Below are 22,317 nucleotides of genomic sequence, written 5' to 3'. Positions count from 1 at the left end.
AGCCAGACAGAAACCACTGAATTTATTTCTACTGAAGTCATCAGTTTCCTCTGTTGACTAGCTAATCAGCTCTCAGCGTGTAAATGGAATTACTTATTAATTCTTCCACTCTACTCCACACTGATAAATCCACAACGGTAGTAGTGTGTCCAGTTCTGGGCATCACATTTCAGGAAAGATGTGGACAAATTGGAGAAAGTCCAGAGAAGAGCAACAAAAATGATTGAAGGTCTAGAAAACATGACCTATGAGGAGAGATGGAAAAAACTGGGTTTGTTTAATCTGGAGAAAAGACTGAGGGGGGTTTTGACAACAGTTTTCAACTATGTAAAAGGTTGTTACAAAGAGAAGGGTGCAAAATTGTTCTCCCTAACCTATGAGGATAGGACAAGAAGCAATGGGTTTGAATTGAAACAAGGGACCTTTAGGTGTGATATTAGGAAAATCTTCAAAAAAAAAATGTCTGGGTAGTTAAGCCCTGGAACAAATTACCTAAGTAGGTTGTGGAATCTCCATCACTGGAAGCTTTTCCAAGAACAGGTTGGACACCTGCCAGGGATGGTCTGTTATTACATAGTCCTGCCTTGGTTGCAGGGGATTGGACTAGATGACCTGTTGATGTCCCTTCCAGCGCTACACTTTATGTTTCTATGATTACATACACCGGGCTAAGCGGAGAAGAATCCGGCTGAAATGCACACTAGGAAGGGGTTTGGAAGAGAAGACAGCAGCATTTCGCCGGCAGGAACAGAGCCACTCTCTCCGGCCCTGGGGGCAGCGGGGTGGAAAGCCTGCAGCTGCGGGCTGGCAGGGGGAGGGAAGAGAAAGAAAAGGAGAGCCCCGCGGAAGCAGGATGGAGGAGTGGGGCGGGGCGGGGCAGGACGCAGGGTTATGCCGGTTTAGAGGTGGGGGTGAGGAACGTGAATGTGAGGGGGAGTTTGCCAGGGAGGGGAGTCAAGGCCGGCGTGACACGGGTGCGGAGCACACACCAGCAGGGCCGGGCCGGGCCGGGCCGGGCCGGGCAGGTCAGGTGAGACGGGGGGAGGAAGAAGCTAGGATGGGGGAGGGAGGAAGAGCCCGGCGGGGGCGAGCCCCCGCCCGATGCCCCACGTACCACACCCGCCCCGTCACCGGGCTCAGCACCACCCGCGCCCCTGCCTGTCTCCCGTTCTCAGCCGCGCCTCGCTCGTGCCCCAGAGCAAGCGCCGCCTCCCCGGTTGCCGGCTCCCGGCCCACCTTCGGGCCCCCTCCCGTGTCCCCATCGCTCGCGGCCCAGTGCGCCCCCCGCCCCCGTACCCCCTGCCTCGCCCGCGGCGCGGTCTGTACCATGGGCTGGGGGTCGCGCTCGGTCATGGCGGCGGCTCGGGCGCCTCACTGCCGGGGGCGGGGCCGCTCGGGCTCCTGGCTGGGGCAACCGCGGGGGGCGGCGGGGCGCATGAGACTAGTTGAACCTCAACGGCTCCAACGGACACCCGCCGCGTCCTGAGTTACAAGGAGCCCCGCCCCGTTACTAAGCGCGTCTCCTGTCACGTGACGGGCGCGTAGCCTATCAACTACCAGAGCATAGCCCCACCCCTTACCCAGGCTTGAGCAGCCGCTCAGAGCGGTCGGTTCGGCACTCGTTTGATCGGGTCTGTGGTGCTGGCAGAGCGGAGGTGGCGGCCCCGGAGCCTTGAGCGGCCGCCGCTCCCGGAGTGCGGCGATGGGGCTGGGCTCTAGCTCTGAGATCCCCGCCGGGGGCGCTGAGGGCTTTCATGTGCACGGGGTAAGGCTCGGGGGATCTGCCCCGGGGACCTGGGAGGGCGCCGGGATCTAGTCCCCCGGGATCTCGCACCGGGGAGGGGCCAGGGGGGACCCGGGATCTGGCCCCGGGGAGGGGCTAAGGGGGGGACTGGGACGGGACCCATCCCAAGGCGAGATCCTTGGGAGACTAGAGGAGCACGGTTCCGCCCTGGGGCTGATGGGCCGGGGACACAGCCCCATCGAGGGGAGGGAGATCAGCGCTGTGACACGTCCCTCCCATTGTGCAGCCCCTGGGCAGGGGTGAAGGAGATGAGGAGTCTCCCTGGCTTCGATGGTCGGGATCTTTGGGAAATGTCCCCGCTTCACCGCCCCCGAGGCTTCAGGGTCCGACCGCCCTGACATGCAGTGCCCTTTTGGACATACGTTCTGTATCAGGAAGGCTCAGCCCCGCATTAAGGGTTCATGGGGAATAAGCCCTGCCCCTGCGGGGGGACGATGGAAATACCCCAGGCAGGTTCCACCCCAAAATGCTACTGAGCATTAAACGTTGTCAGACTTTGCATACGTATTAAATATTTGCTGGCTTGTGCTGGTGTCTCCTCCTCATCTTCCAACCCTCCACCTGTTCCCTTCTTCCTCTGGAAGTGCCAGGACACAGAGGAAGAGGAAGAACAGCATGGCAATCATTTAACTCAATTTTAAGGCATCAGCTGGATGTTTGTACACCTTAAATTTATTGGAGTTAAAGGAGGGGTTTGGCCTGATCTTCCTATTTAACTCTCCTGGCAAAGTTAGGACATCTTAATTGTTTTGTGAAGCACCATACACATCTGTTGCTCTACATACCGAGGGGCAGTAACATCTCCCCATTATCCTTGCAATCAACTTCAATTATAAAAGGCTGGTTTTGCTTCCCTATAACTATGGATTGGAAAATAGGCTTGGCCTGAAATTTGTTGGATTTACACTGAAAGTGAAGGAGAATGTTTACGTAAATTTTGATTAAATTTTTTCAAATGGTTTCTGAGTTACAGGTAATCTTAAAAATTACCTTGATATGAGCTTTGACTTCTGTCTGGTGATTTTTAACATTACAAAGATGCATCATTCTAGACAGGAATTAATCTCTGCTCAGACCATAAGATAATACATTTGAGGAGATTGGTTTCTCCCGGCAGTCCTTAACAATTATTTTGTATGGCATGTTTCAGAGTAACAGCCGTGTTAGTCTGTATTCGCAAAAAGAAAAGGAGTACTTGTGGCACCTTAGAGACTAACCAATTTATTGTATGCATCCGATGAAGTGAGCTGTAGCTCACGAAAGCTTATGCTCAAATAAATTGGTTAGTCTCTAAGGTGCCACAAGTACTCCTTTTCTTTTTGTATGGCATGATGCTGGCACATGGGTTGTTTTGAATGTGTGTCTTGGAGCATAGATGTCAGGCTAATTTGCATAACAATGCACCTGTCTTTTAACTATTGGTATATGGCAACCTCACAATATAAGAGTTCACATATTATTGCTACATGCTTCTTTACAGTTAATCAGCTGTTCATGTGTCTCAATAAAGAAGCTGTACAGTATCAACAGGAATAGGGTACAATTTTAGGCCAGTGCATCAATTATCTGTATGTAATCTGCTTTGCCTTTGTTCTCTGCTGTGTTTATGGAGTCTGGAGAGGCCTTGGCTCCTGAAGCACATTTCTGGATGGAATAACACAAATGTATATTTATTCAACCCCTCCTTATATGAGGAATAACGTGATTCTTATCCTCCTAATCTCAAACGTGTTTATCATTTATTAATTGTTAACAAAGTGCTGTCCCCTGTAGAGGAGACGAAAGCAGTCCCTATGCCAAGAAACAAATAGAGCAGAACTTTCAATGTTGTTTTACCATCAAGAGCAGGTAAAGAGAAGGGCTCCTTACTGTGAATAGTCTGTGTCAGTGGCGACTGGTGTGTAGAGAGTGTTATGGCACTGCCCCCAACAAAGTAGGCAAGTACACACTTTGTATTTTTTTAATTTATTTATACATGGATGTGTGTGTGTACATGTGAATCACCAGCGTATTTAGTGACATACACATTCTCTCATATACACTTTATCTATAGAGTGACAGCGCAAGACTAAGTATGCTGCAATTCATATTTAACAGCAGGACGTTCTTGTGGCACAGGCAGAATTCCTCACCCCAAGCTGCAGGCTGTGGTGAATGTAGCACATGCTAAAATGTCCCCACGCAGGGCTGGGGATGTCTAGGCCAGTGGTTCCTATCCTGCGCCGGACTCAGCTGCTAGTCCTGGCTGGACTGGGGTTGGTGAAGGAGTGCACTTCCCTGCACGGAGGGGCCACCCCTCAGACCACCCCCCAGAAACCTCCCCTGGCTCTGCACCCCCCCTCCTTCTTGCCCCATCACTCCTCAGCCACAGGAGGGAGGGGTCACTATGGGAAGCTGCTCCCCCATCTGCCCAAATCCTGTGGATCTGGACCCCCCATTCCTAAATACACACACCCCTGCCAAGCCCCACGTCACACCTCCAGCCCCCCCCCTTTTTGAGCCCTACCACCATGCACCAGGCCCCCTTGTACCCAGACCACCCCCTGCTGAGTCCCCCGGCACCCTAATGAGCTACAACCAGCTGCACTCAGACCCCCACCCCACTAAGCTCCACTTCCCCAGCACCCAGACCCCTTGTAGAGCCCAATCCCCCCATACCCAGACCCCCTCCTACTGAGCTCCAGTCACCTTCACCGTGACACTCCCCCGCCCCGCAGAGTCCCATTGTCCGTGTACCTGGAACCCCACACTGAGCTTCCCACACCCAGATTACCCCACACAGAACCCTCTCACCCCACACATAGGTCCCCCCACACTAAGCCGCTCTACACTTGGATCCTGCTGGCCTAAGCCTGCTAGCTCACACGTAGTATTCCTGGTGCAGAGGGATAGGGCCCTGGGGTGTTTCTGAGACAGACCTGGCCTTTGCGCTGTGTCAGGATTGGGTACAGCTTCACTACCGAGTCCATGTCCCAAGGGTGCAGGGTGATCTCCCACCTCAGTGCAACCAGTGGCCTGTGCTACCTACTGCCATGCTGGAGCCTCCACATTTATTTATTGACAAATAAAATTTGCAGAATTTTAAAATATTGTGTGCAGAATTTATATTTTTTTGGTGAAGAATTCCCTCAGGAGTAAATAATGTACACAGTCCAATCACCAGCACAGACTTCATGGCCCGGGTGCGTCTAGTGGTACAACAAAGGTAGTGAGGCAGACCCCTCCTTGGCTATAGCAGGCATGGGGGCAGGGTGGAGGTCTCATCCAATCCTGGTCTTTCTGATGGGAAAGGACCCAGATGGGACTTCACCCTCCCCTCTCCTCTCTCCTTCCACTGGAGAGGCTTGGGCTGACTGGGAACTCCCCCAGGCCCTGGTGCTGGGCCTGGCAGAGGGCGCTCACTGGAGGGTCAGTGCAGAGGGAGCCCGGACTAGGAAGGGGAATATGGGGGCCAAAACTGCTGGTGTGGAGCTGAAACCAGATAGTGGGCCCCCCCACAGGGAGGAGGGGATGGGAATAGGATGGGCTCTGTAGGGTGGTCCCTGCTCTTCTGGGCCTCCCCCAGCTCCTCTAATGCCTAGATCTTCCTCCCAGCTCCTCCTATTATCCCCCCAGCTCCTCCCTGCTGATCTGATAAATCACCCCACTGGCCCCAAAGTTCACCAGCCGCCACTGGTCTGTGTACTGATGTGACTGCTACTAGCTGGACATACAGAACTTTAGCAAAAAGACAGGCACGTATTTTACAATGGCACCTTTTTGACCCATAAATATTGTAGAGTTTTGTCATTGTGACAGGCTGAACAGTGCATCTTGAAATGTGTAAATTTCCATTTACGCACTTCTGTGCACATCTTAACGTTTACTGTACTGTTAAATAGCTAGCATATGACACCAGCTGAATGGGCCTTAATTGAAAGACTCCTTATACTGTATTTACAGCTGAAACCCCTCATGCCCACTTCAGCAGAAAACAAACCCTGCCGTTATTGTGAAGGCTTCTAGTTCCTCTGCTGTCATGGTGGCTAAAAGTGACATACCTTGGCTAATTATTGCATATTTGTAAGGCTGGGAACTACGCTTACAAAGTTTTACTGCATAATTGTGTTGCTGCTGTTTCTGGTATATGGCTACTGACAGCACGAGCAATGAATTAGATGCCAGGTAAATGATGTAGCCACTCTACCACAGCAGCATCCACCGGAAACATCAAGAATATACATCCACCGTCAAGACGTTAAAGAGGACGATCCATAACCAGATAGCTCGCTGTTTGTTCTTGAGCACCTCAGAGGCAGGATTGGGAGCCCAAAAAGCCCCAATGGTAAAAATGTAAGTTAAACTGCCTGTGACCACAACATATCCTGTTGTAACTGATGGATCTTTTGGTTCATGTGGGTGTTCTCAGAGGCATGAGAGAGCTGATCCACAGAGACTAGGGGATGCAGCTCTGAGTTGTCTATCTGCCAACAAATGTGCCATCAATTCAAAATATGTTTCTAATGGCTTGCTTTTTTTAGTGACACTTATGCCAGTAAAAGCCCTGGTGTAGACTCACTTATCCCAGTTACATAAGGCGCTTTTATATCAGTACAGCTTATTTTGTTATACAGAACCGGAATAAGCTGTACCTTCTGAGTGGTATCACTGCATCTACTATGCTAGCAGAATTAAAGCTGAAAAACTTTTAAGTGTAGATGAGAGCAGTGGTTCTCAAACTTTTTTTTCCACAGACCACTTGAAAATTGCTGAGGGTCTCGGCGGACCACTTAATGATCTTTCCAAATGTTGTTTGTACCGTTAGCTAACTATTGTAAAGCACTTTGGATAAAAGCGCTATATAAAAAAAACCCTTAATAATAATAATAATCTTTTTTGTTCTACAAATAAAAGCACACGACTCATATTTTAATATCAGTTGTCTTGCCTTTGTAATGCGATGGATGTGCCCTCTCTCCCCCACCGCGGCAGCTCCTGAGCTGGGGCTGGGAAGGAGGGCCGTCTCTCCCCGGCAGCCGCAGCCCTGGAGCTGGGGAAATTCACCTCTTTCTCTGGCCACTGCAGCCCTGCTCATCCCAAATTCCCCCCACCCCCTCCTCTCAACACTGCCCCCTCCCACCTACTCCCTATTCCCCCCCAAGGCCACCACCTCACCTTACATGTGCGTCTTCTCCAGGGTCCAGGCACCTAATTAGTGGAGCCATGCCTGCGCGGCTCCACTAATTAGGTGGGTGGCCCTTCATTCACTCTCGCGTGTGGCCGCCCAGGCGTGCACCTTAGAGGGAACTATCCTTGGACCACTTGAATGGAGCTCACGGACCACAGCTTGAGAACCTCTGGACTAGAGCTAAGTTTTACTTTAAGCAGCCTGGTAGTGTTTGTTTTAGGGAGGAAATAGAGCTATCATGGTTTCACAGGCCTTCGATGTAAAGTAAAGTAAGGAGGCTGGCAGTTATTTTTGTTCCAGGGGAATTGTGACCTCACAATCAACAGGGCATGTGACTTATCTGTCTGTTTACTTTTCTGTTCACTTATAAGCAATGTTGGCATGGCAACCTTGATATGGCACTGCATTTTTACCTTGAACTAATCATACATCTAAGTAGAAACATTTTTTCTATCTGATGTACCTGTATATTCTAGGTTTTGATGCTGTGTTTAATGTCAATTTGTGCTCTTTTGTATCCTTGTCTGAACTGCATTTTGATAAATATTCTATACCGTTTTTGGTTTATATTATACATTTGTTCTCTCACATGTACAGCTGTTGAAAATCAACACGCTGTGACTTCTTTCATGCTTTCATTAATATAGCTTACAGCAATTCATTAACTTCTGTGGGTCAGAACTTATAAGCACTTATGTATCCATGATAATCTCTTTATCCATAAAAGCGGCAAAGAGTCCTGTGGCACCTTATAGGCTAACAGACGTCTGTTAGTCTATAAGGTGCCACAGGACTCTTTGCCGCTTTTACAGATCCAGACTAACACGACTGCCCCTCTGATCTTTATCCATATGTTTCTAATCTAAAGCTGAATGAACATGATCTAATGACTTTCTTACTTTTTAATACGCACAAGCTATTAATTGCAAAAAAACTACTGAACATCAACTTATTCTGTGAAGTGTTCAGTGACCATGTACCACTCATTCCCCTTTGCGGCACTTCTGTATACTGTATTGTTAGCCCTTAAAGGGCCTGCTCTTGGTATCTGTAGAGGCTGGAGGAGTGGCTCTTAGGTGCTGATCCTGCAACCTGCTCCATGCAGACAAACCCCTGTTGAGAGCTCCCTTGCCTTCAGTGGGTCCCTGCATGGATCCAGTTGCAGAATCAGGGCCTTAGTTTGTAAGTTTCTTAGGGCAGGGTTTCTGTCATTTGTATGACATGTTACCCAACTGGAAAGCACCACAGACAGCTAACAGTACTTAAACATATTGATGTCGGTTATGCAGTTCTTAACATGTAGTTGTCCTAAGCACTGAGTGAGTGGAGATATCAATACTACAACAAGATTATTTAATTCATAGATGTTAAGACCAAAAGGAATGTAGATCCTCTTGTCTGACCTGCTCAACACAAGCTAAAGAACTGGATTCATTTAGTAGTGTGTACACCACTGTATTCAGCACTTTGTTAACCATTTCACAGCAAACAGCAGATACACCAGGTACTTTCCAGCACTGGATAATGTTTCCTGAATGCACCTGGTACTATCTTCTCATTCCCTTGGTTTAAAGCAGAGGTGGGCAAACTATGGCCCCAGGGGCCGCATCTGGCCCTTCAGACACTCTAATATTGCCCCTGAGCTCCAGCTAGGGAGTGGGGTCAAGGGTTTGCCCCGCTCCAGCCAGGGTGTGGGGTCAGGGGCTTGCCTCACTCTGCACATGCCGGGGTTCCGCTCGGCTCCCAGAAGCAACAGCTCGTGTCCCCCACCCCCACACACCTCCTACATGTAGGGGCAGCCAGGGGGACTCCACACACTGTCCCTGCAGCTCCCATTAGCTGGCAACCACAGCCAATGGGAGCTGATGGGGCAGCACCTGCAGATGGGGCAGCGCGCACAGCCGCCTGGCTGCGCCTCCACATAGGAGCTGGAGAGAGGACATGCCGTTGCTTCTGGGAGCTGCTTGAGATAAGTGCCGCCCGGAGCCTACATCCTTGACCTCCTCCTACACCACTGCCCCAGTCCTGATCCCGCTCCCGCCCTCCAAACCCCTCGGTCCCAGCCCAGAGTACCCTCCTGTACCCCCAACCCCTCATTCCCAGCCCCACCCCAGAGCCCGCACCCCCAGTCGAAGCCTGCACCCCCTCCCACACCCCAACCCCCAATTTCGTGAGCATTCATGGCCCGCCATACAATTTTCGTATCCAGATGTGGCCCTCGGGCCAAAAAGTTTGCCCACCCCTGGTTTAAAGTGTGCACCGTAGAAGAATGCTGGCCAGAATATACCTGCACTTTGTCAGCTGCAATGCCATTAAAGTTGCAGAAAATACAATGTTTCAGTTTCACCTGCTGAAGTTTAATTGACACCTGTTGTCTAGTAGGACTATTCCACAGATGGCCCATATGGGTGTCATGGCTCAAACAATTGAGGAAAGGGAATTCAAATTTCTGAGAACGCTTCCAAGGTCTCTTAAGTGGTGTCCCACATTTGGTTCAATCCCGAATGTATTTATTCGTGAATCCAGTATTTATAACACTGTCACTTGGTGATATTTATTGTAGATTTTTCTTATTGTAATTTAAAATATGTAATTTTGCAGGTTCAAGAAAACTCTCCCGCTCAGCAGGCCGGGTTGGAACCTTTCTTTGACTTTATCATCACAATAGGACATACCAGGCTAGTAAGTGGCTAAAGACAAGTTATTTTCAAAGAAGAAATTAATTGTTTTATTTTAATTTTGTGCTCTTGAAAGGTGCTGGCCTACTTAGCTCTGGGAGATTGATGCTGTCTTTAGTCAGAATGGCAGCCATGCAAGCTTCCCTACACTTTCTTGCCAGTGTGCCAAAACCCTGACCCAGAGGGATCAGCTGTGGGTGAAGTTATTTTGTGGTCTGAAGGCTCATTCCATCCTTGGCCTTCATGCTGAGCGTGCCAACTGATGCAAATATGTTTGCTTTTCACAGTGTGGACACATGTCCATGGGAAGCTAGATTGAGACCATCCAGCTCATTTCTTCTGAATTCATTAGTGTCTTCTGTAACACTGATGCGAATATCTCATACAGCCTGAATCGCAGGGTGAAAATATTGTAAGAAATCTATGATCACCTTGGACTTCCCACTTCCCTCCAGGCTACATATTTTATGGCTGCCTGAAACTTGATGTCAGCAATAGGGATAGAACCTAAAAACTCCTGTTTTGAAAGAACAGATCTCTGTTGCCTTTTCTAACAGAGTGGTTTTGAGGTGCACCGTAGTGATAGGTGTGAAATCTTTCTTGCACTGGGAAGTAAATGAATGTGCTGATGCTGGAGGAGTTATCACTGTTCCTCCACTGAGCAATCCTCACTCGAGCAGAAGAGAAACCAACGAAAATGTTTGTGTATTTTTGCTAGAGTTGCGAACAGGAGAGGAACTGGGTGGTTTTGCCTGAATTATTTTGTCATGCTGTTTTTTATAGAAACCTCTATTTTTCCTAGTGACTGTCAGAAGAACTACATGAGGCAAACCCAGGCCTTAGTTAAGGCCTGATCAAACTCCTGTTGAAATCAGGGGACCCTTTCCTTTGACTTTAATGGGACTTGGATCAGGCTGTCAGATATTTCTAAAACAATGAAGAAAAATAACTTCTCAGGAGAGCCTCCTACTCTTGTTCCCTTCCCTATTTTATAGGACTCTGGCTCCATGGTGTGTGTATTTGGTGTCTATTGAGTCCTTCCACCCTGGGGTCTTTATGAGATAGAGTTGTGGTTCATTGTACTATAAGTCCCATAAGTCACTAATGCTAACTGCCTCTGTAGTAAACTGTTTAACAAAGTCCCTACATTGTAAACCTGAGCCTACATAAAAGTTAAAATAACATTTAAAAATCTTCCCCATGTGACATTCTAGCTGTCCCCTTGGATCCTGTGTCGTCCAACTTCTATGCCTCTTGACTCCCTGAAGGACTGGTAGAGTATCCTCTGGCATTTCCTCTAGCGTTTTTCTGGCACGAGATGAAAGTCCCGGTTTTTAGGTTGTTAGAACTCGACACTTGTTTGAACAAATGTAAACACTTGGTTACATATGAACATGAAAATGAATCATTAACAAGTGGGAAGCTGCCATGTGGCCAGTCTCATGCAGGGAGTGCAGTTCCTGTTTGAATGCCTGAGGAAAGAGGAGACTTTCAAAGCTGTGGTGGGGACAATTCTATTTTTAAAATCAGTTTTACCATTAAAATCAACAAATAAGTTTAAATAAATCCCTCACAATTTTGAAGATCCTTTGCTTTCTTGTATTCAGATAGAAGCTGAGGGGCTTTTTAAGTCTGTCTTACCTATATCAGACTGGATCTTCTATTGGAAACTGTCAGTACAATGGCTGTTTCCAGTGAGGGGCAAGTACTGCATTAAACATGTGGAAATAGTGAAATTGTGGTAGATATTTCTAAAAACTGTTCTTAAAAAGCCCATCTGTAAACATTTAGTAAACATTTAGCTAAGTTATAACTAGTCACTACTAATTTGTTTTAAGAATTCTACTTCAAGACTTGCAAAATGGTTGCATTAGTGAGGTAAGGAAAAAGATCAAGGTCACCATATAAAGTATTGCTATTTATTGTAATGTAGACATAGTTCAGAACTAGTATAATTGACCAAAATTGTTATAACAGCATTATAAAAGAAGGGGGTGGCGGGAGTGATACTGATGGATGTGAGTAGTGAATAACCTTACCCAGGATTAGAATCGGTTACACTAGTTCATGCATCCAAACGAAGTAGTGCTGATGGGGTTGTTATGGAGGGTAGAAGTTAGGTCCCCACCTTTGTTGGTTCTAGATATTGAAAATCTGCCTCTTCATTGATGTTTTTGCATTCCAGATCCAGCTACACACTGTCAGAAACAAATCTTTCCTTTCCTGTGTTTCACAGAATAAAGAAAACACCATGTTGAAAGATCTGCTGAAGGCAAATGCCGAGAAGGCAGTGAAGCTGGAGGTGTACAACATCAAAACGATGAAAGTGCGCGAGGTGGAGGTGATCCCTAGCAACATGTGGGGAGGACAAGGGCTTCTCGGAGCCAGTGTGAGGTTCTGCACTTTCCAAGGAGCCAATGAACACGTGTGGCATGTTCTGGTGAGCAAAGAAACATCTGTGTACTCAGGCTGTGTGCTTTAGCTTAGTAAAAATGGTTACTAACCTGTTCTGTCACTTGTTCTTCGAGATGTGTTGTGCATGTCCATTCCACTTCAGGTGTGCGCACGCCCAGTGCACCAGTGTAGACCAGCACAGGTACACTGGGCACACACATGCTTGAAGTGGAATGGATATGTGCACTCATTTGAAAAACTTACTTTATGAAAACAATTCAGCATATAAACTTGGTACCTTAATGCAGCAGTTCCCAGATGCTATTAATGTTTGAAGTACCTCATGCATATTTCTCCTTTTTGTGCATATTTATTTTAGGCCTTAATAGACTTAAGTATTTATGGACTCAGAATAAAATAAGTTTTTTGAATTTGGCTGGTGGAGTTTTGCCTGGGGGAGTTAGAAGAGAAGGGAATCTGGTTGGGAAAATCTTGGTGGGAAGGTTAGAGGACGTGATATTTAAAGCAGGGTGGGAATTTTTCAACTAAACTGGTTTTCATCAGAAAATGCTGATTTGAAACTGGAACATGCCAGCTTTAAGAGACATGGATTCAAGTCCTTGCTGTGCCTGCTTCGGAACGAATGCACGAACGTGCGCGCTCACACGCACACGCCCCTTTTCCCCATGTGGAAAAAATTATGTCTCCATTTTGTCCTGTTGCAGAAGTTTCATGAGACATAAAAACCGTTTCCTGCATGGGGGTGGGGATTAACTTGTGCACCAGGCAGCTCCAATTCGTAATCTCATAGAAGATTAGGATTGGAAGAGATCTCAGGAGGTCATCTAGTCCAACCTCCTGCTCAAAGCAGGACCAACTCACCCTTGTTGCCAGTGCCCTTCCCGTTTCCTCTGAGCCAGGGGACTACTCCCACTGCAACCCCCTTGCCTCTGGAGAGTCTTTCTCACAGGACTCTTCCTGCCTCGGCCCCTGGACTCACAACTCTTTCCTCTTGATTAAGGGATTCCGCAGCCCTTTCATGGGTCTGTGCCATGATTCAAGCAGGTTTCGCCAGCCCAGACCACCAGAATCCAAGTTCTTGCTCCATTCTCTTTCACATAATGCACAATTAACTTGTGGAACTCATTGCCATGAGATGTTGTGATGGACAAAAGTGTAACTGGGTTCAAAAAAGTCCTCCATAAAATTACCTAGTACAGGTCCATTAATGGCTATTAGGATGGTCAGGGATGCAACCCCATGCTTCCAGGTGACCCTAAATCTGTTTGCTAGAAGCCAGAAGGGGAAGACAGGGGTGGATCACTCTTAACTGCCCTGTGTGTACACTCTCCCTGAAACTCTTGTACTGGCTACTGTCAGAAGGCAGGATACTAGGCTAGATGGACCATTGGTCTGACCCAGTATAGCAATTCTTATGTTCTGATTCCATGGAGCCTCCCTTGATCCTTGGACTCACACACTTCTTCTCCTTGGTTCCAGGGCTCCTCAGCCCTCCTTCCTGGGGCTGGGCTGTAATTCAGGCAGGCTTCCCCAGCCCACCAGTCTCTGTTCTAGTTTACACCGCAGGGAACCTCTCTCCTGACTTGATACTCCCCTGTAATTCCCTCTCCAGTCTGTCTTTTTTTCCTGGGAGTCACCTATCAGCTGGGTTTTATCCTTTTAAGGAGGTAGCTACCTGATTAACACCAGCTAGCCTACTGCTCCATTGAATTCCTGTTTCCTTAAAGGGGCCATGCTATAGAACACAGATTGGTCAGCTCTAGGTCCCAGAGCCCCTTAAAGGAGAGACACTGTAAGAGGGCAGTCTATCAGTTCCTACAAGTTCATGTACCACAGTTTAAAGAACCTTTGCCTTAAAGCTTTCTGCAAGACACTGACATAGTCCGTTTCCCTCCTCACATCAATGGAGTTAATTTCCTGATGGCAAATCCCTGGAATTGCTTTAAAGCAGTGATATCATTTCTCATTTACTTTCAGATAAAACGTGCCACTTTGATTTCTAGGGGCCTAGTGAATGCTTTTTCTGATAAATGTTAGGAGCTTCTTCATGAGCATTCTCTGGATGGGAATGTGAGTGTCATTGTCAACCTGAAAGATGCAGTAAAATATGCTCACGACCATAGAACTATCGTTCGGAGAGTGAAGCCTCGAGATGCTGGAGTTGCCAATTAGTGTCTTAGTACTCCCGATACATGGAGCATTTAATTTACTGTTCATTTTTGCATGCCAAAGCAGTAACACCATTGAAGTCAGCTAAGAGAAGAACAGGAACTGTCCTAAGGATTTGCCTATGCAAATATAATTTTTCAGTAAGAGGGACTTCTTTTGAGCTCGGGATCACGAATGTAGGCAGTTATTAATGTCTTAGCCCAAGATCCTCTTTCTGGATGCTGAACATTTCCCCCCCCCACCCCCGCCTTGTTTGTCTCTTTATTGGCAGGTAAAGAATTCCTGGCAAAGTAAATGCATTCCAGTTGGATTGGTCTCTTTAGCTTGACTGATCTTCATTAAAATAATATGGAGATGGAAGAGCACAGAAAAGCTTTATTTTTAAAGTAAATGTTAATATTGGTTTAGGGAGTAGGCCAAAAGAGACTGGGAAGGGTCCCCAGCAAAAGCTAGTTTCATCTCATAATCTTTGACTTCTCTTGGTGAGATGTCTGTTGAGGGTTAGCAAGAGATTGCACTTGGATTAAAACAAGGATTGGGTTGTGAACTGGTGAAATTTAAGTTTGGTCTTTATTTATGAATCTTGAGTACTCAAGAGTACAAAGAACTACTCAAATGCAGCGTTCTCAGATATTTTTCTAATCTAAACACAAATCATTTTACCTTGCATTTTTCTTGAGTTAAATTTTTCACTCTCTAATTGTTGGACAGTTTATTCAGCTGTGAATGCAGGTGACCTGAATCATTCCTTTACAGGACGTAGAACCCGCTTCCCCTGCAGCTCTAGCTGGTCTGCAGCCCCACACGGACTACATTGTTGGATCAGATCAGATACTTCAGGAGGTAGAACATAGTTTTCCTTTTTTTTTATTTAACTATTGCAGTTTTTTGTGTATGCTGTGAAGTATGAATTGTAACTGCTTTAATTGGGTATACATCCCCCAAATTTACGTAGCTCCGGGAGGAGGCAATGATAGCCACCTCTTTATGACCAACTTAGTCATTACCTCTTTATACCAGACAATGAAATTAGCTGCCTTTCAAGATCAAATGTCACCAGCAATTTAGTAGTCGTCTTTAATCCTTTGGAGTAGTGAATGTGATCGTTCTCTTCGTTGAAAGCTGCTTATATCTGTAAAGTAGGGAGCTGGGATAAAATAACATATTTTAAGGGCTAACACACTATCTTTGTTTGATCAGTCAGAGGATTTCTTCTCACTGATTGAATCCCATGAGGGGAAGCCATTGAAGCTGATGGTGTATAACACGGAAACCGATTCCTGCCGAGAGGTATTCGTCACTCCCAATGGAGCCTGGGGTGGAGAAGGAAGGTATTGATTTGTGATTAGTCTTTGCCTGATTATAGGGTATGTTTTGTAAATAAATTCTTCTGTAAAATAACATCACCAGTTGTTATAGCTTTCCACTTTTCAGTTGAGTCTTATTTTCCTCAACATTCTCACATAAAATTTCTCTGCTCTGAGGTTTTAAATAATGGAGAGCAGCTGTGGAGTGTGAATTTGGCATAATGTAGGTCTAATCCTGCTCCCATAGAAGCCAATGATAAAATTCCCATTGACTTCAGTAGTAGCAGGAGTGGACCCTTTATGCCCTGCAATAGTGTCTCTCATTTGGAATTAATTTGGGGTTTTTCCTGCATTTTGTAAGGATGGTGGAAATGAAGCTCTTGAAGTTTTTGAGTCACACAAGGCTAAAGCTGAACTGCGAAGTACTTCGTGGCCTCAGTATTGCTACAGTTAGGTTTGGTCTACACTACATAGTAATTTGGGTATAACTATATCGCCCCGGTTGGTGTGAAAAATCCACATCCTGAGGGACACAGTTATACCAACCGTAACCCCCTGAGTAGACAGTGCTATGTTGGCGGGAGAGCATCTCCCGCTGACATAGCTACTGCCTCTTGCAGAGGTGGAGTTATTAATCCGACAGGAGACCTCTCTCCCATCTGCTCAGAGTGTCTTTGTTACCCGGGGTTCTTTCAACCCAAAGCTCTTGGTAACATTTACTCTGTGCGAGGTGGTGTCAGAAAATAAATCAGGGGAGACATGGCTGTCTGACTGATAGATGGCTGGCACAAACAGGACAACACAAGAGTGCCTTCACTTAAAGCTAAACTTTACTTAGTCTCAAGCACTTACACAAAACACCCCAACCCTTGATAATTACCAAAGCTGAGCGTGGCTCTCAAGTGACACAGCGGTAGACTTCGTCTGCCAAATCTTCCATCTGCTGATGGGGACTGCAAGATGTATCCAGAAAGAGTCCAAAAAGAATCCAACTACCTCAAACTTTTCCCTTTGTTTATACATTAGTAATAGAATGACACGTCCCTTAAAGCAAACTTGTTAAGTAAGCAGTTTCAATGGTCAAGCAAGAGGTTCCTTCTGATTATCGATTAACCAGGTGTGGGTTTTTCCAGAGTTTGCAGCCTTGAGGCCCCAATATATGTTCCTGGGGCACATCCTGCTCTTCTAAAATGCATGTATCAGCAATTTCAACACAGTTCTTATCAGGAAGGACGAGGGGTCAAGCTGCCCTTTCTGTGGCACCCAAAGACCCCCTCCCCTCCTGCCTTGGTTAAGCTAAGCCTGCTGACTTGGCCAATCTACAGCCTGCTGACTTGGCTGCTTTTAGAAATAAGCCGTAGTGGTTTCAGGCACTTTACTGGTTTGCAGACATCTCCCCGTACATCTTCACCAGATGTGCTACAGCAGTGCAGCTGCGCCAATGTAAGTTTGTAGTGTGGATCTGGCCTTAATCATGACTACAATTCCTGCAATGCCATATTTCTTCCCATAGGTCAAGAAAACTAAATTTCTACCAGGCTTCTGCTTAGAGATTCCTAACTTAAAACACTTACAGAGTCAGCTGCAGAAAAGTACACTATAGTCTGTCAGGTTTCTTTTACTTTGCTTTTGTTGTGCAGTTTAGGATGTGGTATTGGATATGGCTATTTGCATAGAATTCCAACACAGCCTGTTATGCCAAAGAAGCAGCAAGAGGAAATCAAACCACCTTCACCTTTGCCGTCGGAAGACAGATCCCCTGTGCCATCTACAAATGGCTACATAGAGGTATGTAAGAAATTTGTTCATATCTGCAGGGTACCTTTTGAGGTTATTTTGGGGTTTTTATGAATGTCTAACAGGTGAGGTTCCATGAGCTAAGGGCTTGAGTAAAAGTGGGCTTGGTGAAGGCCAAGCCAAATGAGAGGTGATACTGCTAGAATGGGGGATATGACAACAGAGGAGATTCCATCGAGCTGTGCCTTTTATCACTCAAGATTGCAAGCTGAGATCCTCTTGGATTCACCGTACTATGAATACTTCATGTTTCATCTGCAGTTGGTGAAGAGGTTGCGAGCTTTCTTTATGGGTATAAACATAATCAGTTATCCATCTAACTGAGGCTAATGTGCTTCACATGGGTCTACCCCTGAAGACCATTCTGTCAGAAATTTCAGCCCACTTAGCAATGCTTCTTGTGTGCTACATATTATACCTGTTCTCCAGAGAATACACTGGCTTCCAGTTGGTTTCTAAACGCACTCCAAGGTGCTGATCATGATTATTTAATGCCCTTTATGGTTTTGGGGCATGTTGGAACCCATCTCTCTCCTCTTTTATCACTCAGCAGTTAGAGCTGCTGGGATGCTCAAGCTGGCACCCCCTGAATTTGTATTTTTGGGAACAGCGGGGCAGAGCATTCACAGTGACAAGCCTTTGTCAGATTGACCAGAGATGGTATGAACGGGATACTTATCTGTTATTTTAGGCTCCATTGTTGGCACCTAATTCCCAAAGGGACAGCTCTGAAGAAGTTATGAACTTGGATGAATCCACAGGTCAAGAAATGAATATATATTCAATGGAAAACGCACTTCTCCCTCCTCCTCCCCCTCCTGTCCAGAGAGTTATGGATCCAGGTAAGCACTTCAGTTATTCATCTTCAGAACATACAGTTAAATTTGTGATTGCAGTTTAATTCTCACTTCCCCTAGCCACCAGTCCACCATTTTTTATTTAAATATAGAATAAGTGTGGCTTTTGATGTTCTTACTCGAAATCTGGCAGAACTTTAACACTCAGGTGTTGATTATGGGCCTGATCCAAAATCCACTGAAATCAATGGGAGTTTCTGCATTGACTTCAGTGGACTTTGGAGCAAGCCCTATATCAGAATGGTGTCTTCTGTGAATTCTTTCTTGGTGCTTTAATAGCTCTATTGCTTGCAATTACTGTGGCTGGGGGGAGAGGAGGGGGGAGAGAGGTATGGAGGGAAGAAATCCACTGATTCCAGGAATTTGGGTATCATTTTTCTTGATGGTCTAGAGTTTCATACTGTGTTTAAAGCAACACTGTTGATTCCTCCTTCAGGTTTTCTAGATGAGTCTGGTGTTTCATTTCCTGAAATTGTTGACTTAACGAAAATGCCTAACTTAACTTCCTCTGCCCCCTTCAACATGTCAGCTGCAGAATCTTTAGCGGGGACTGAAAGTTTAATACCTAATGATGGAACTACTACTTACTTTGGTGAGTTTGTTTAACGTTGTTAGCCTGTTGGCTTGGTATTGGTAACAACTCAGTTGATTGTGGGGTTCATGACTGAACTACAGAGTCATGCTTTTGGGGATGTGTTGTATATTATTCATAGGAAAACCTCCTGCTAGTTGAAAAATCACACAGAAAGCACAGTTAAAATGAGACGGAGGTAGAATTAGGATTTAAAAGGCAAGGAAAATGGTAGCCAAGAATGAATGGGTTAGCTAAAGCTAATGGATTCCAAATTTGATAAGGCCAATGTCATAAGGTTTTTTTATTTTTGTTTTTTAATATCCGGAATATGGTTTGCTCTTTGAGATATTTATGTGCAGAATGTGGTAAATGTGAGGATCCCCATTCAAGCGCTTAGGTCCTCCAGATGCAAGAATGAACATACAGATCTTGTAAATTTTGCTGCAAGGAGATTTTCATACTACGCAGCCCAGTTTTCACAGAGCTGGAAAACTGATGTTTTAGCAAGGCTGCTGTCTATTTATAATGACAGAAAATGTAACTCAAAATATTCAGGAGTATTTCACTTTTTATTTTAAAGGAAAATTTCTTTGTAGGAAGACACTGTTCCCTTTTTTAAGGTGGGGGGGAACATTCCAAGAATAAAGACAATATTTTAGCTTACAAAAACAAAATTGGGCCCTTTGTAGTGAGGCTGAAATGTCAAAAAAGTAAACTAAAATATTTAATTTAGCTCATCTTCTAATCCTAAAATATTGAGATGTACTTTCTGAGTGTCTGAATTTCAGAAATACGAGCCTTCACAGCTCACTTGTCTTTAATGGGAGTTGTGGGTGCTAAACATCTGAACACAAAAAGCTGTTAATTTGTAAAGGATGATGATAAAGCTTTAGAAGAATCATTAAGCAATCCTTGTATATTACCTTGGTGCCGAGGAGTTCTAGTCATAGATCAGGAACCCACTGTATTGCTCTGTATTAGAGTAGTCCGTCAGCTGCATCGCACCCAAGCTTATGCTATAGAAATACAGCCACACAATTAGTCTCTGCTAGGTGTCTGACAAGTTTTGGTTTGTTTGTTTAACTTACTCTTTTATTTTCTCAGAGCATGCCACGGCTTCAGTCTCTGCAGATCTAACCACGTACGCTGAGGGCTCAGTTACACAGTCGGACCATTTAATGCCTTCACTGTCCCCTTTACCATCCTTTGCTCTTCCTAATGATATTTCTTCAAAGTCAACACTAAGAAAAGATTCTGATTCTCAAGAAACTGAACTACTTGAGAGCTCACCACCCACTAACCCATTGAAACTTGACAGCGATGAAAAGACACATGAACTGAAAGAAGCTATACAAGACTAGCACTAAAAGGACACTTCCTTATGTCGTCAATCTGCAGTCTGCCATATGCTGTCATGCTACATCTCAAATGTTGACTTTTTGATCTCTAGAGATAATTACAATTATTCTATTTTGTTAGCATAGGCAATGCTGTAAGAGTATACAGGTCCCGTACGCAGCACTTGTTCTCTTGTTATCTCTTCTCAGCATTGTTTGATAGATGGAACTTATTTAAATGTTATGCAAACTCAGATTAGTCTATTGATCATGCATCTATTTGTCTATTCAATTTTTAAAAATTGATATTTTTTGAAAGATCTGCTGGAGATTGGAAAAACTCACTAATTTTTCTTCTATTAACAAGCATTATTACAATTGTTTTTAATTTGTTGATCCAAAGGCATAATTGCCTTATGTAAAGATTAAGCTACATTTTAATGACTATTTCCCTGGTATCTTTTACAGTGTTTAAGAAAAATGCTAGTCATAATTTTGACTTCCCGGAAAACAATTTTTACATCTTGACCCAATTTTCCTGAACACACACACCGTATTTGTAGATCATGTAGTTCCAAAATAAACTGTTTTATACAGACTTCTTAATTAACATGAAAGTAATGCAAACTTTATATATTGGAACTGACTAAGTGTTCCACTGCCTTTCATTTAGGGAGTCAATGGGAGTAAATTTACTGGTTGCCATAAAGTTATTTTTGCAGGAAATAGTGCACATTAGACAGTGCAACATATACTGGGTGATACAGAACTGCAAGTGGCTGTGATTGGCATTCAATAGATTGTTCATTGGTCTGGATCGTGGTCTTTTACAAAGAACTTTTTTAAATGAAGTTGTAAGGGAAATGTTTTTGTGGAGTTAAAAATTAACTAAGTTGATTTCTGTTTAATCAGACTATGGTTTTAAGATGAAGCATGTGGTTTGATTCTGGGATGACTAAAATTTTAAATGAATATTCTGTTAGAGGTAATGGGCTGACAGTGAATAGCCTTGGTACTGGTTTTTATTAATCTATTGTGTATTTTCCCATTTCTTAACGATTTTAGATATAAATCTATAGGTTTAAAACACTGGAATAGAATATGTAGTGTAATGATCTATACTGCTTTTATAGATTTGTTTTGTTTTCAAACACTTCCTATATTTTTAAACACTTATTTTACTTTATGAATATTTGCTATTACTGTTCAGCCAATTGTCAAGCTACCAGCATGGGATCCTTCTCATTACTTAGGTGGCAACTCCTTTGACATTTTTAAGTACAATGCAGTGGTTCCAGTCTTCTTCTCATACAGGTGTTGATCAGGAATAACTTCACTGTGGTCATTTATGCTGATGTAAATCCAATATATATGAAGAGAATGAGGTCCAGTGAGGTCTAAAATGCATCCTAGTTGGAAAACGGTTTGTAGCAATGGAAAATGTTAACTGGCATTTTTCCACCATCCTACATAAGATATTGTATATTTCATAGGCTTCAGTATATTTAGGATAATGTCTTTGAGCCAGGCTGTCTTAGTCAGATGGCTTTGTCTGTAGTCCTCGCATGTAGTAATCAGGATTTAGAAGAGTGTTGTAGATGAAGCCACAACACAAGGAGGCAGATTCTGAGCTGGTGTGGGTTGTCATAGCCACAATGGAGCTGACAGCTTGCATCAGCTGAAGGTCCTCTGCAAGGTCCCTTAGATCACTGTGCAATTTCTTATTAAACTCTAGTTTGACAGGACATATGGTATCTGTATAAACAGGATGGCCAACATATTTTTACCCTTTATAGAGAAGAATATATCAAGCATTAAGTACAGGGGATTTGCAATTAAAATGTTTGCAGTTACAATTTGATATGATAGTAATTTGTTTCTCACTACATTATATTAGCAGAATACTGTATGTGCAAAGTGAAAGCTCACATGAGTGAATATTCAATGTTCATAAAGAAAAGATCATACAACTTAAGCTACTGGTCAATTTATTTTTCTTGTTCAGTCCTTCTGTTTTCAGAGCATGGTGAAAGAACTAGCCACCCTTATGTAAAGGAGGATCTAGTTAGGCAAGCATCATATTCTCATTAACAGGTTGTAGTTGTTTTGGTTTTTTTTTTTTTAAGCTAATTGCAGTTCAGCTAAAGGAGTGGTGGGGATTTAAGGTCCTTCACAAACCTGGAGCTACTGTTTAGCACCCAGATATAGAAAG

At 44.7% G+C, this 22,317-nt stretch overlaps 2 protein-coding genes across 6 annotated transcripts in view; one reads left to right on the top strand and one right to left on the bottom strand.

Moving 5' to 3' along the window:
- The window catches only part of TTC21A (tetratricopeptide repeat domain 21A), a 61,673-nt gene extending 60,163 nt beyond the window's left edge, over positions 1-1,510 (bottom strand). For 3 of the 5 annotated variants that reach the window (XR_007354876.2, XM_075126023.1, XM_048837511.2), the window contains exon 1: positions 1,327-1,510. Coding sequence is in view for 3 of the 5 variants with exons in the window: in XM_075126023.1 (XP_074982124.1) it covers positions 1,327-1,353 (27 nt within the window). In the remaining 2 variants the exon portion in view is untranslated. Of the gene's footprint in view, positions 1-492; positions 685-1,326 lie in introns of those variants that run through there. The other 2 variants (XM_048837509.2, XM_048837510.2) reach the window with 2 other exon arrangements.
- A 94-nt stretch (positions 1,511-1,604) lies between these two features.
- Positions 1,605-22,080, top strand: GORASP1 (golgi reassembly stacking protein 1). Its single transcript, XM_048837512.2, has 9 exons — positions 1,605-1,765; positions 9,573-9,653; positions 11,886-12,089; positions 14,990-15,076; positions 15,434-15,564; positions 17,181-17,328; positions 18,029-18,179; positions 18,631-18,786; positions 19,873-22,080. The coding sequence occupies exons 1-9, from the start codon at positions 1,703-1,705 to the stop codon at positions 20,127-20,129; spliced, it is 1,278 nt and encodes a 425-aa protein (XP_048693469.1). The 5' UTR covers positions 1,605-1,702; the 3' UTR covers positions 20,130-22,080.
- Positions 22,081-22,317: the final 237 nt, after the last annotated feature.

The sequence above is a fragment of the Caretta caretta genome, chromosome 2 (assembly GCF_965140235.1).
Source record: "Caretta caretta isolate rCarCar2 chromosome 2, rCarCar1.hap1, whole genome shotgun sequence".
Classification (NCBI taxonomy): domain Eukaryota; kingdom Metazoa; phylum Chordata; order Testudines; family Cheloniidae; genus Caretta; species Caretta caretta.
This window is presented reverse-complemented; position numbering and strand designations above follow the sequence as displayed.

Coding starts and splice junctions, on each gene's coding strand:
- GORASP1 (XM_048837512.2), top strand. CDS start 1,703: ATGGGGCTGGGCTCTAGCTCTGAGATCCCCGCCGGGGGCGCTGAGGGC. Junction 9,654..11,885: donor CAATAGGACATACCAGGCTA/GTAAGTGGCTAA, acceptor TGTGTTTCACAG/AATAAAGAAAACACCATGTT. Junction 15,565..17,180: donor GCCTGGGGTGGAGAAGGAAG/GTATTGATTTGT, acceptor TTTGTTGTGCAG/TTTAGGATGTGGTATTGGAT.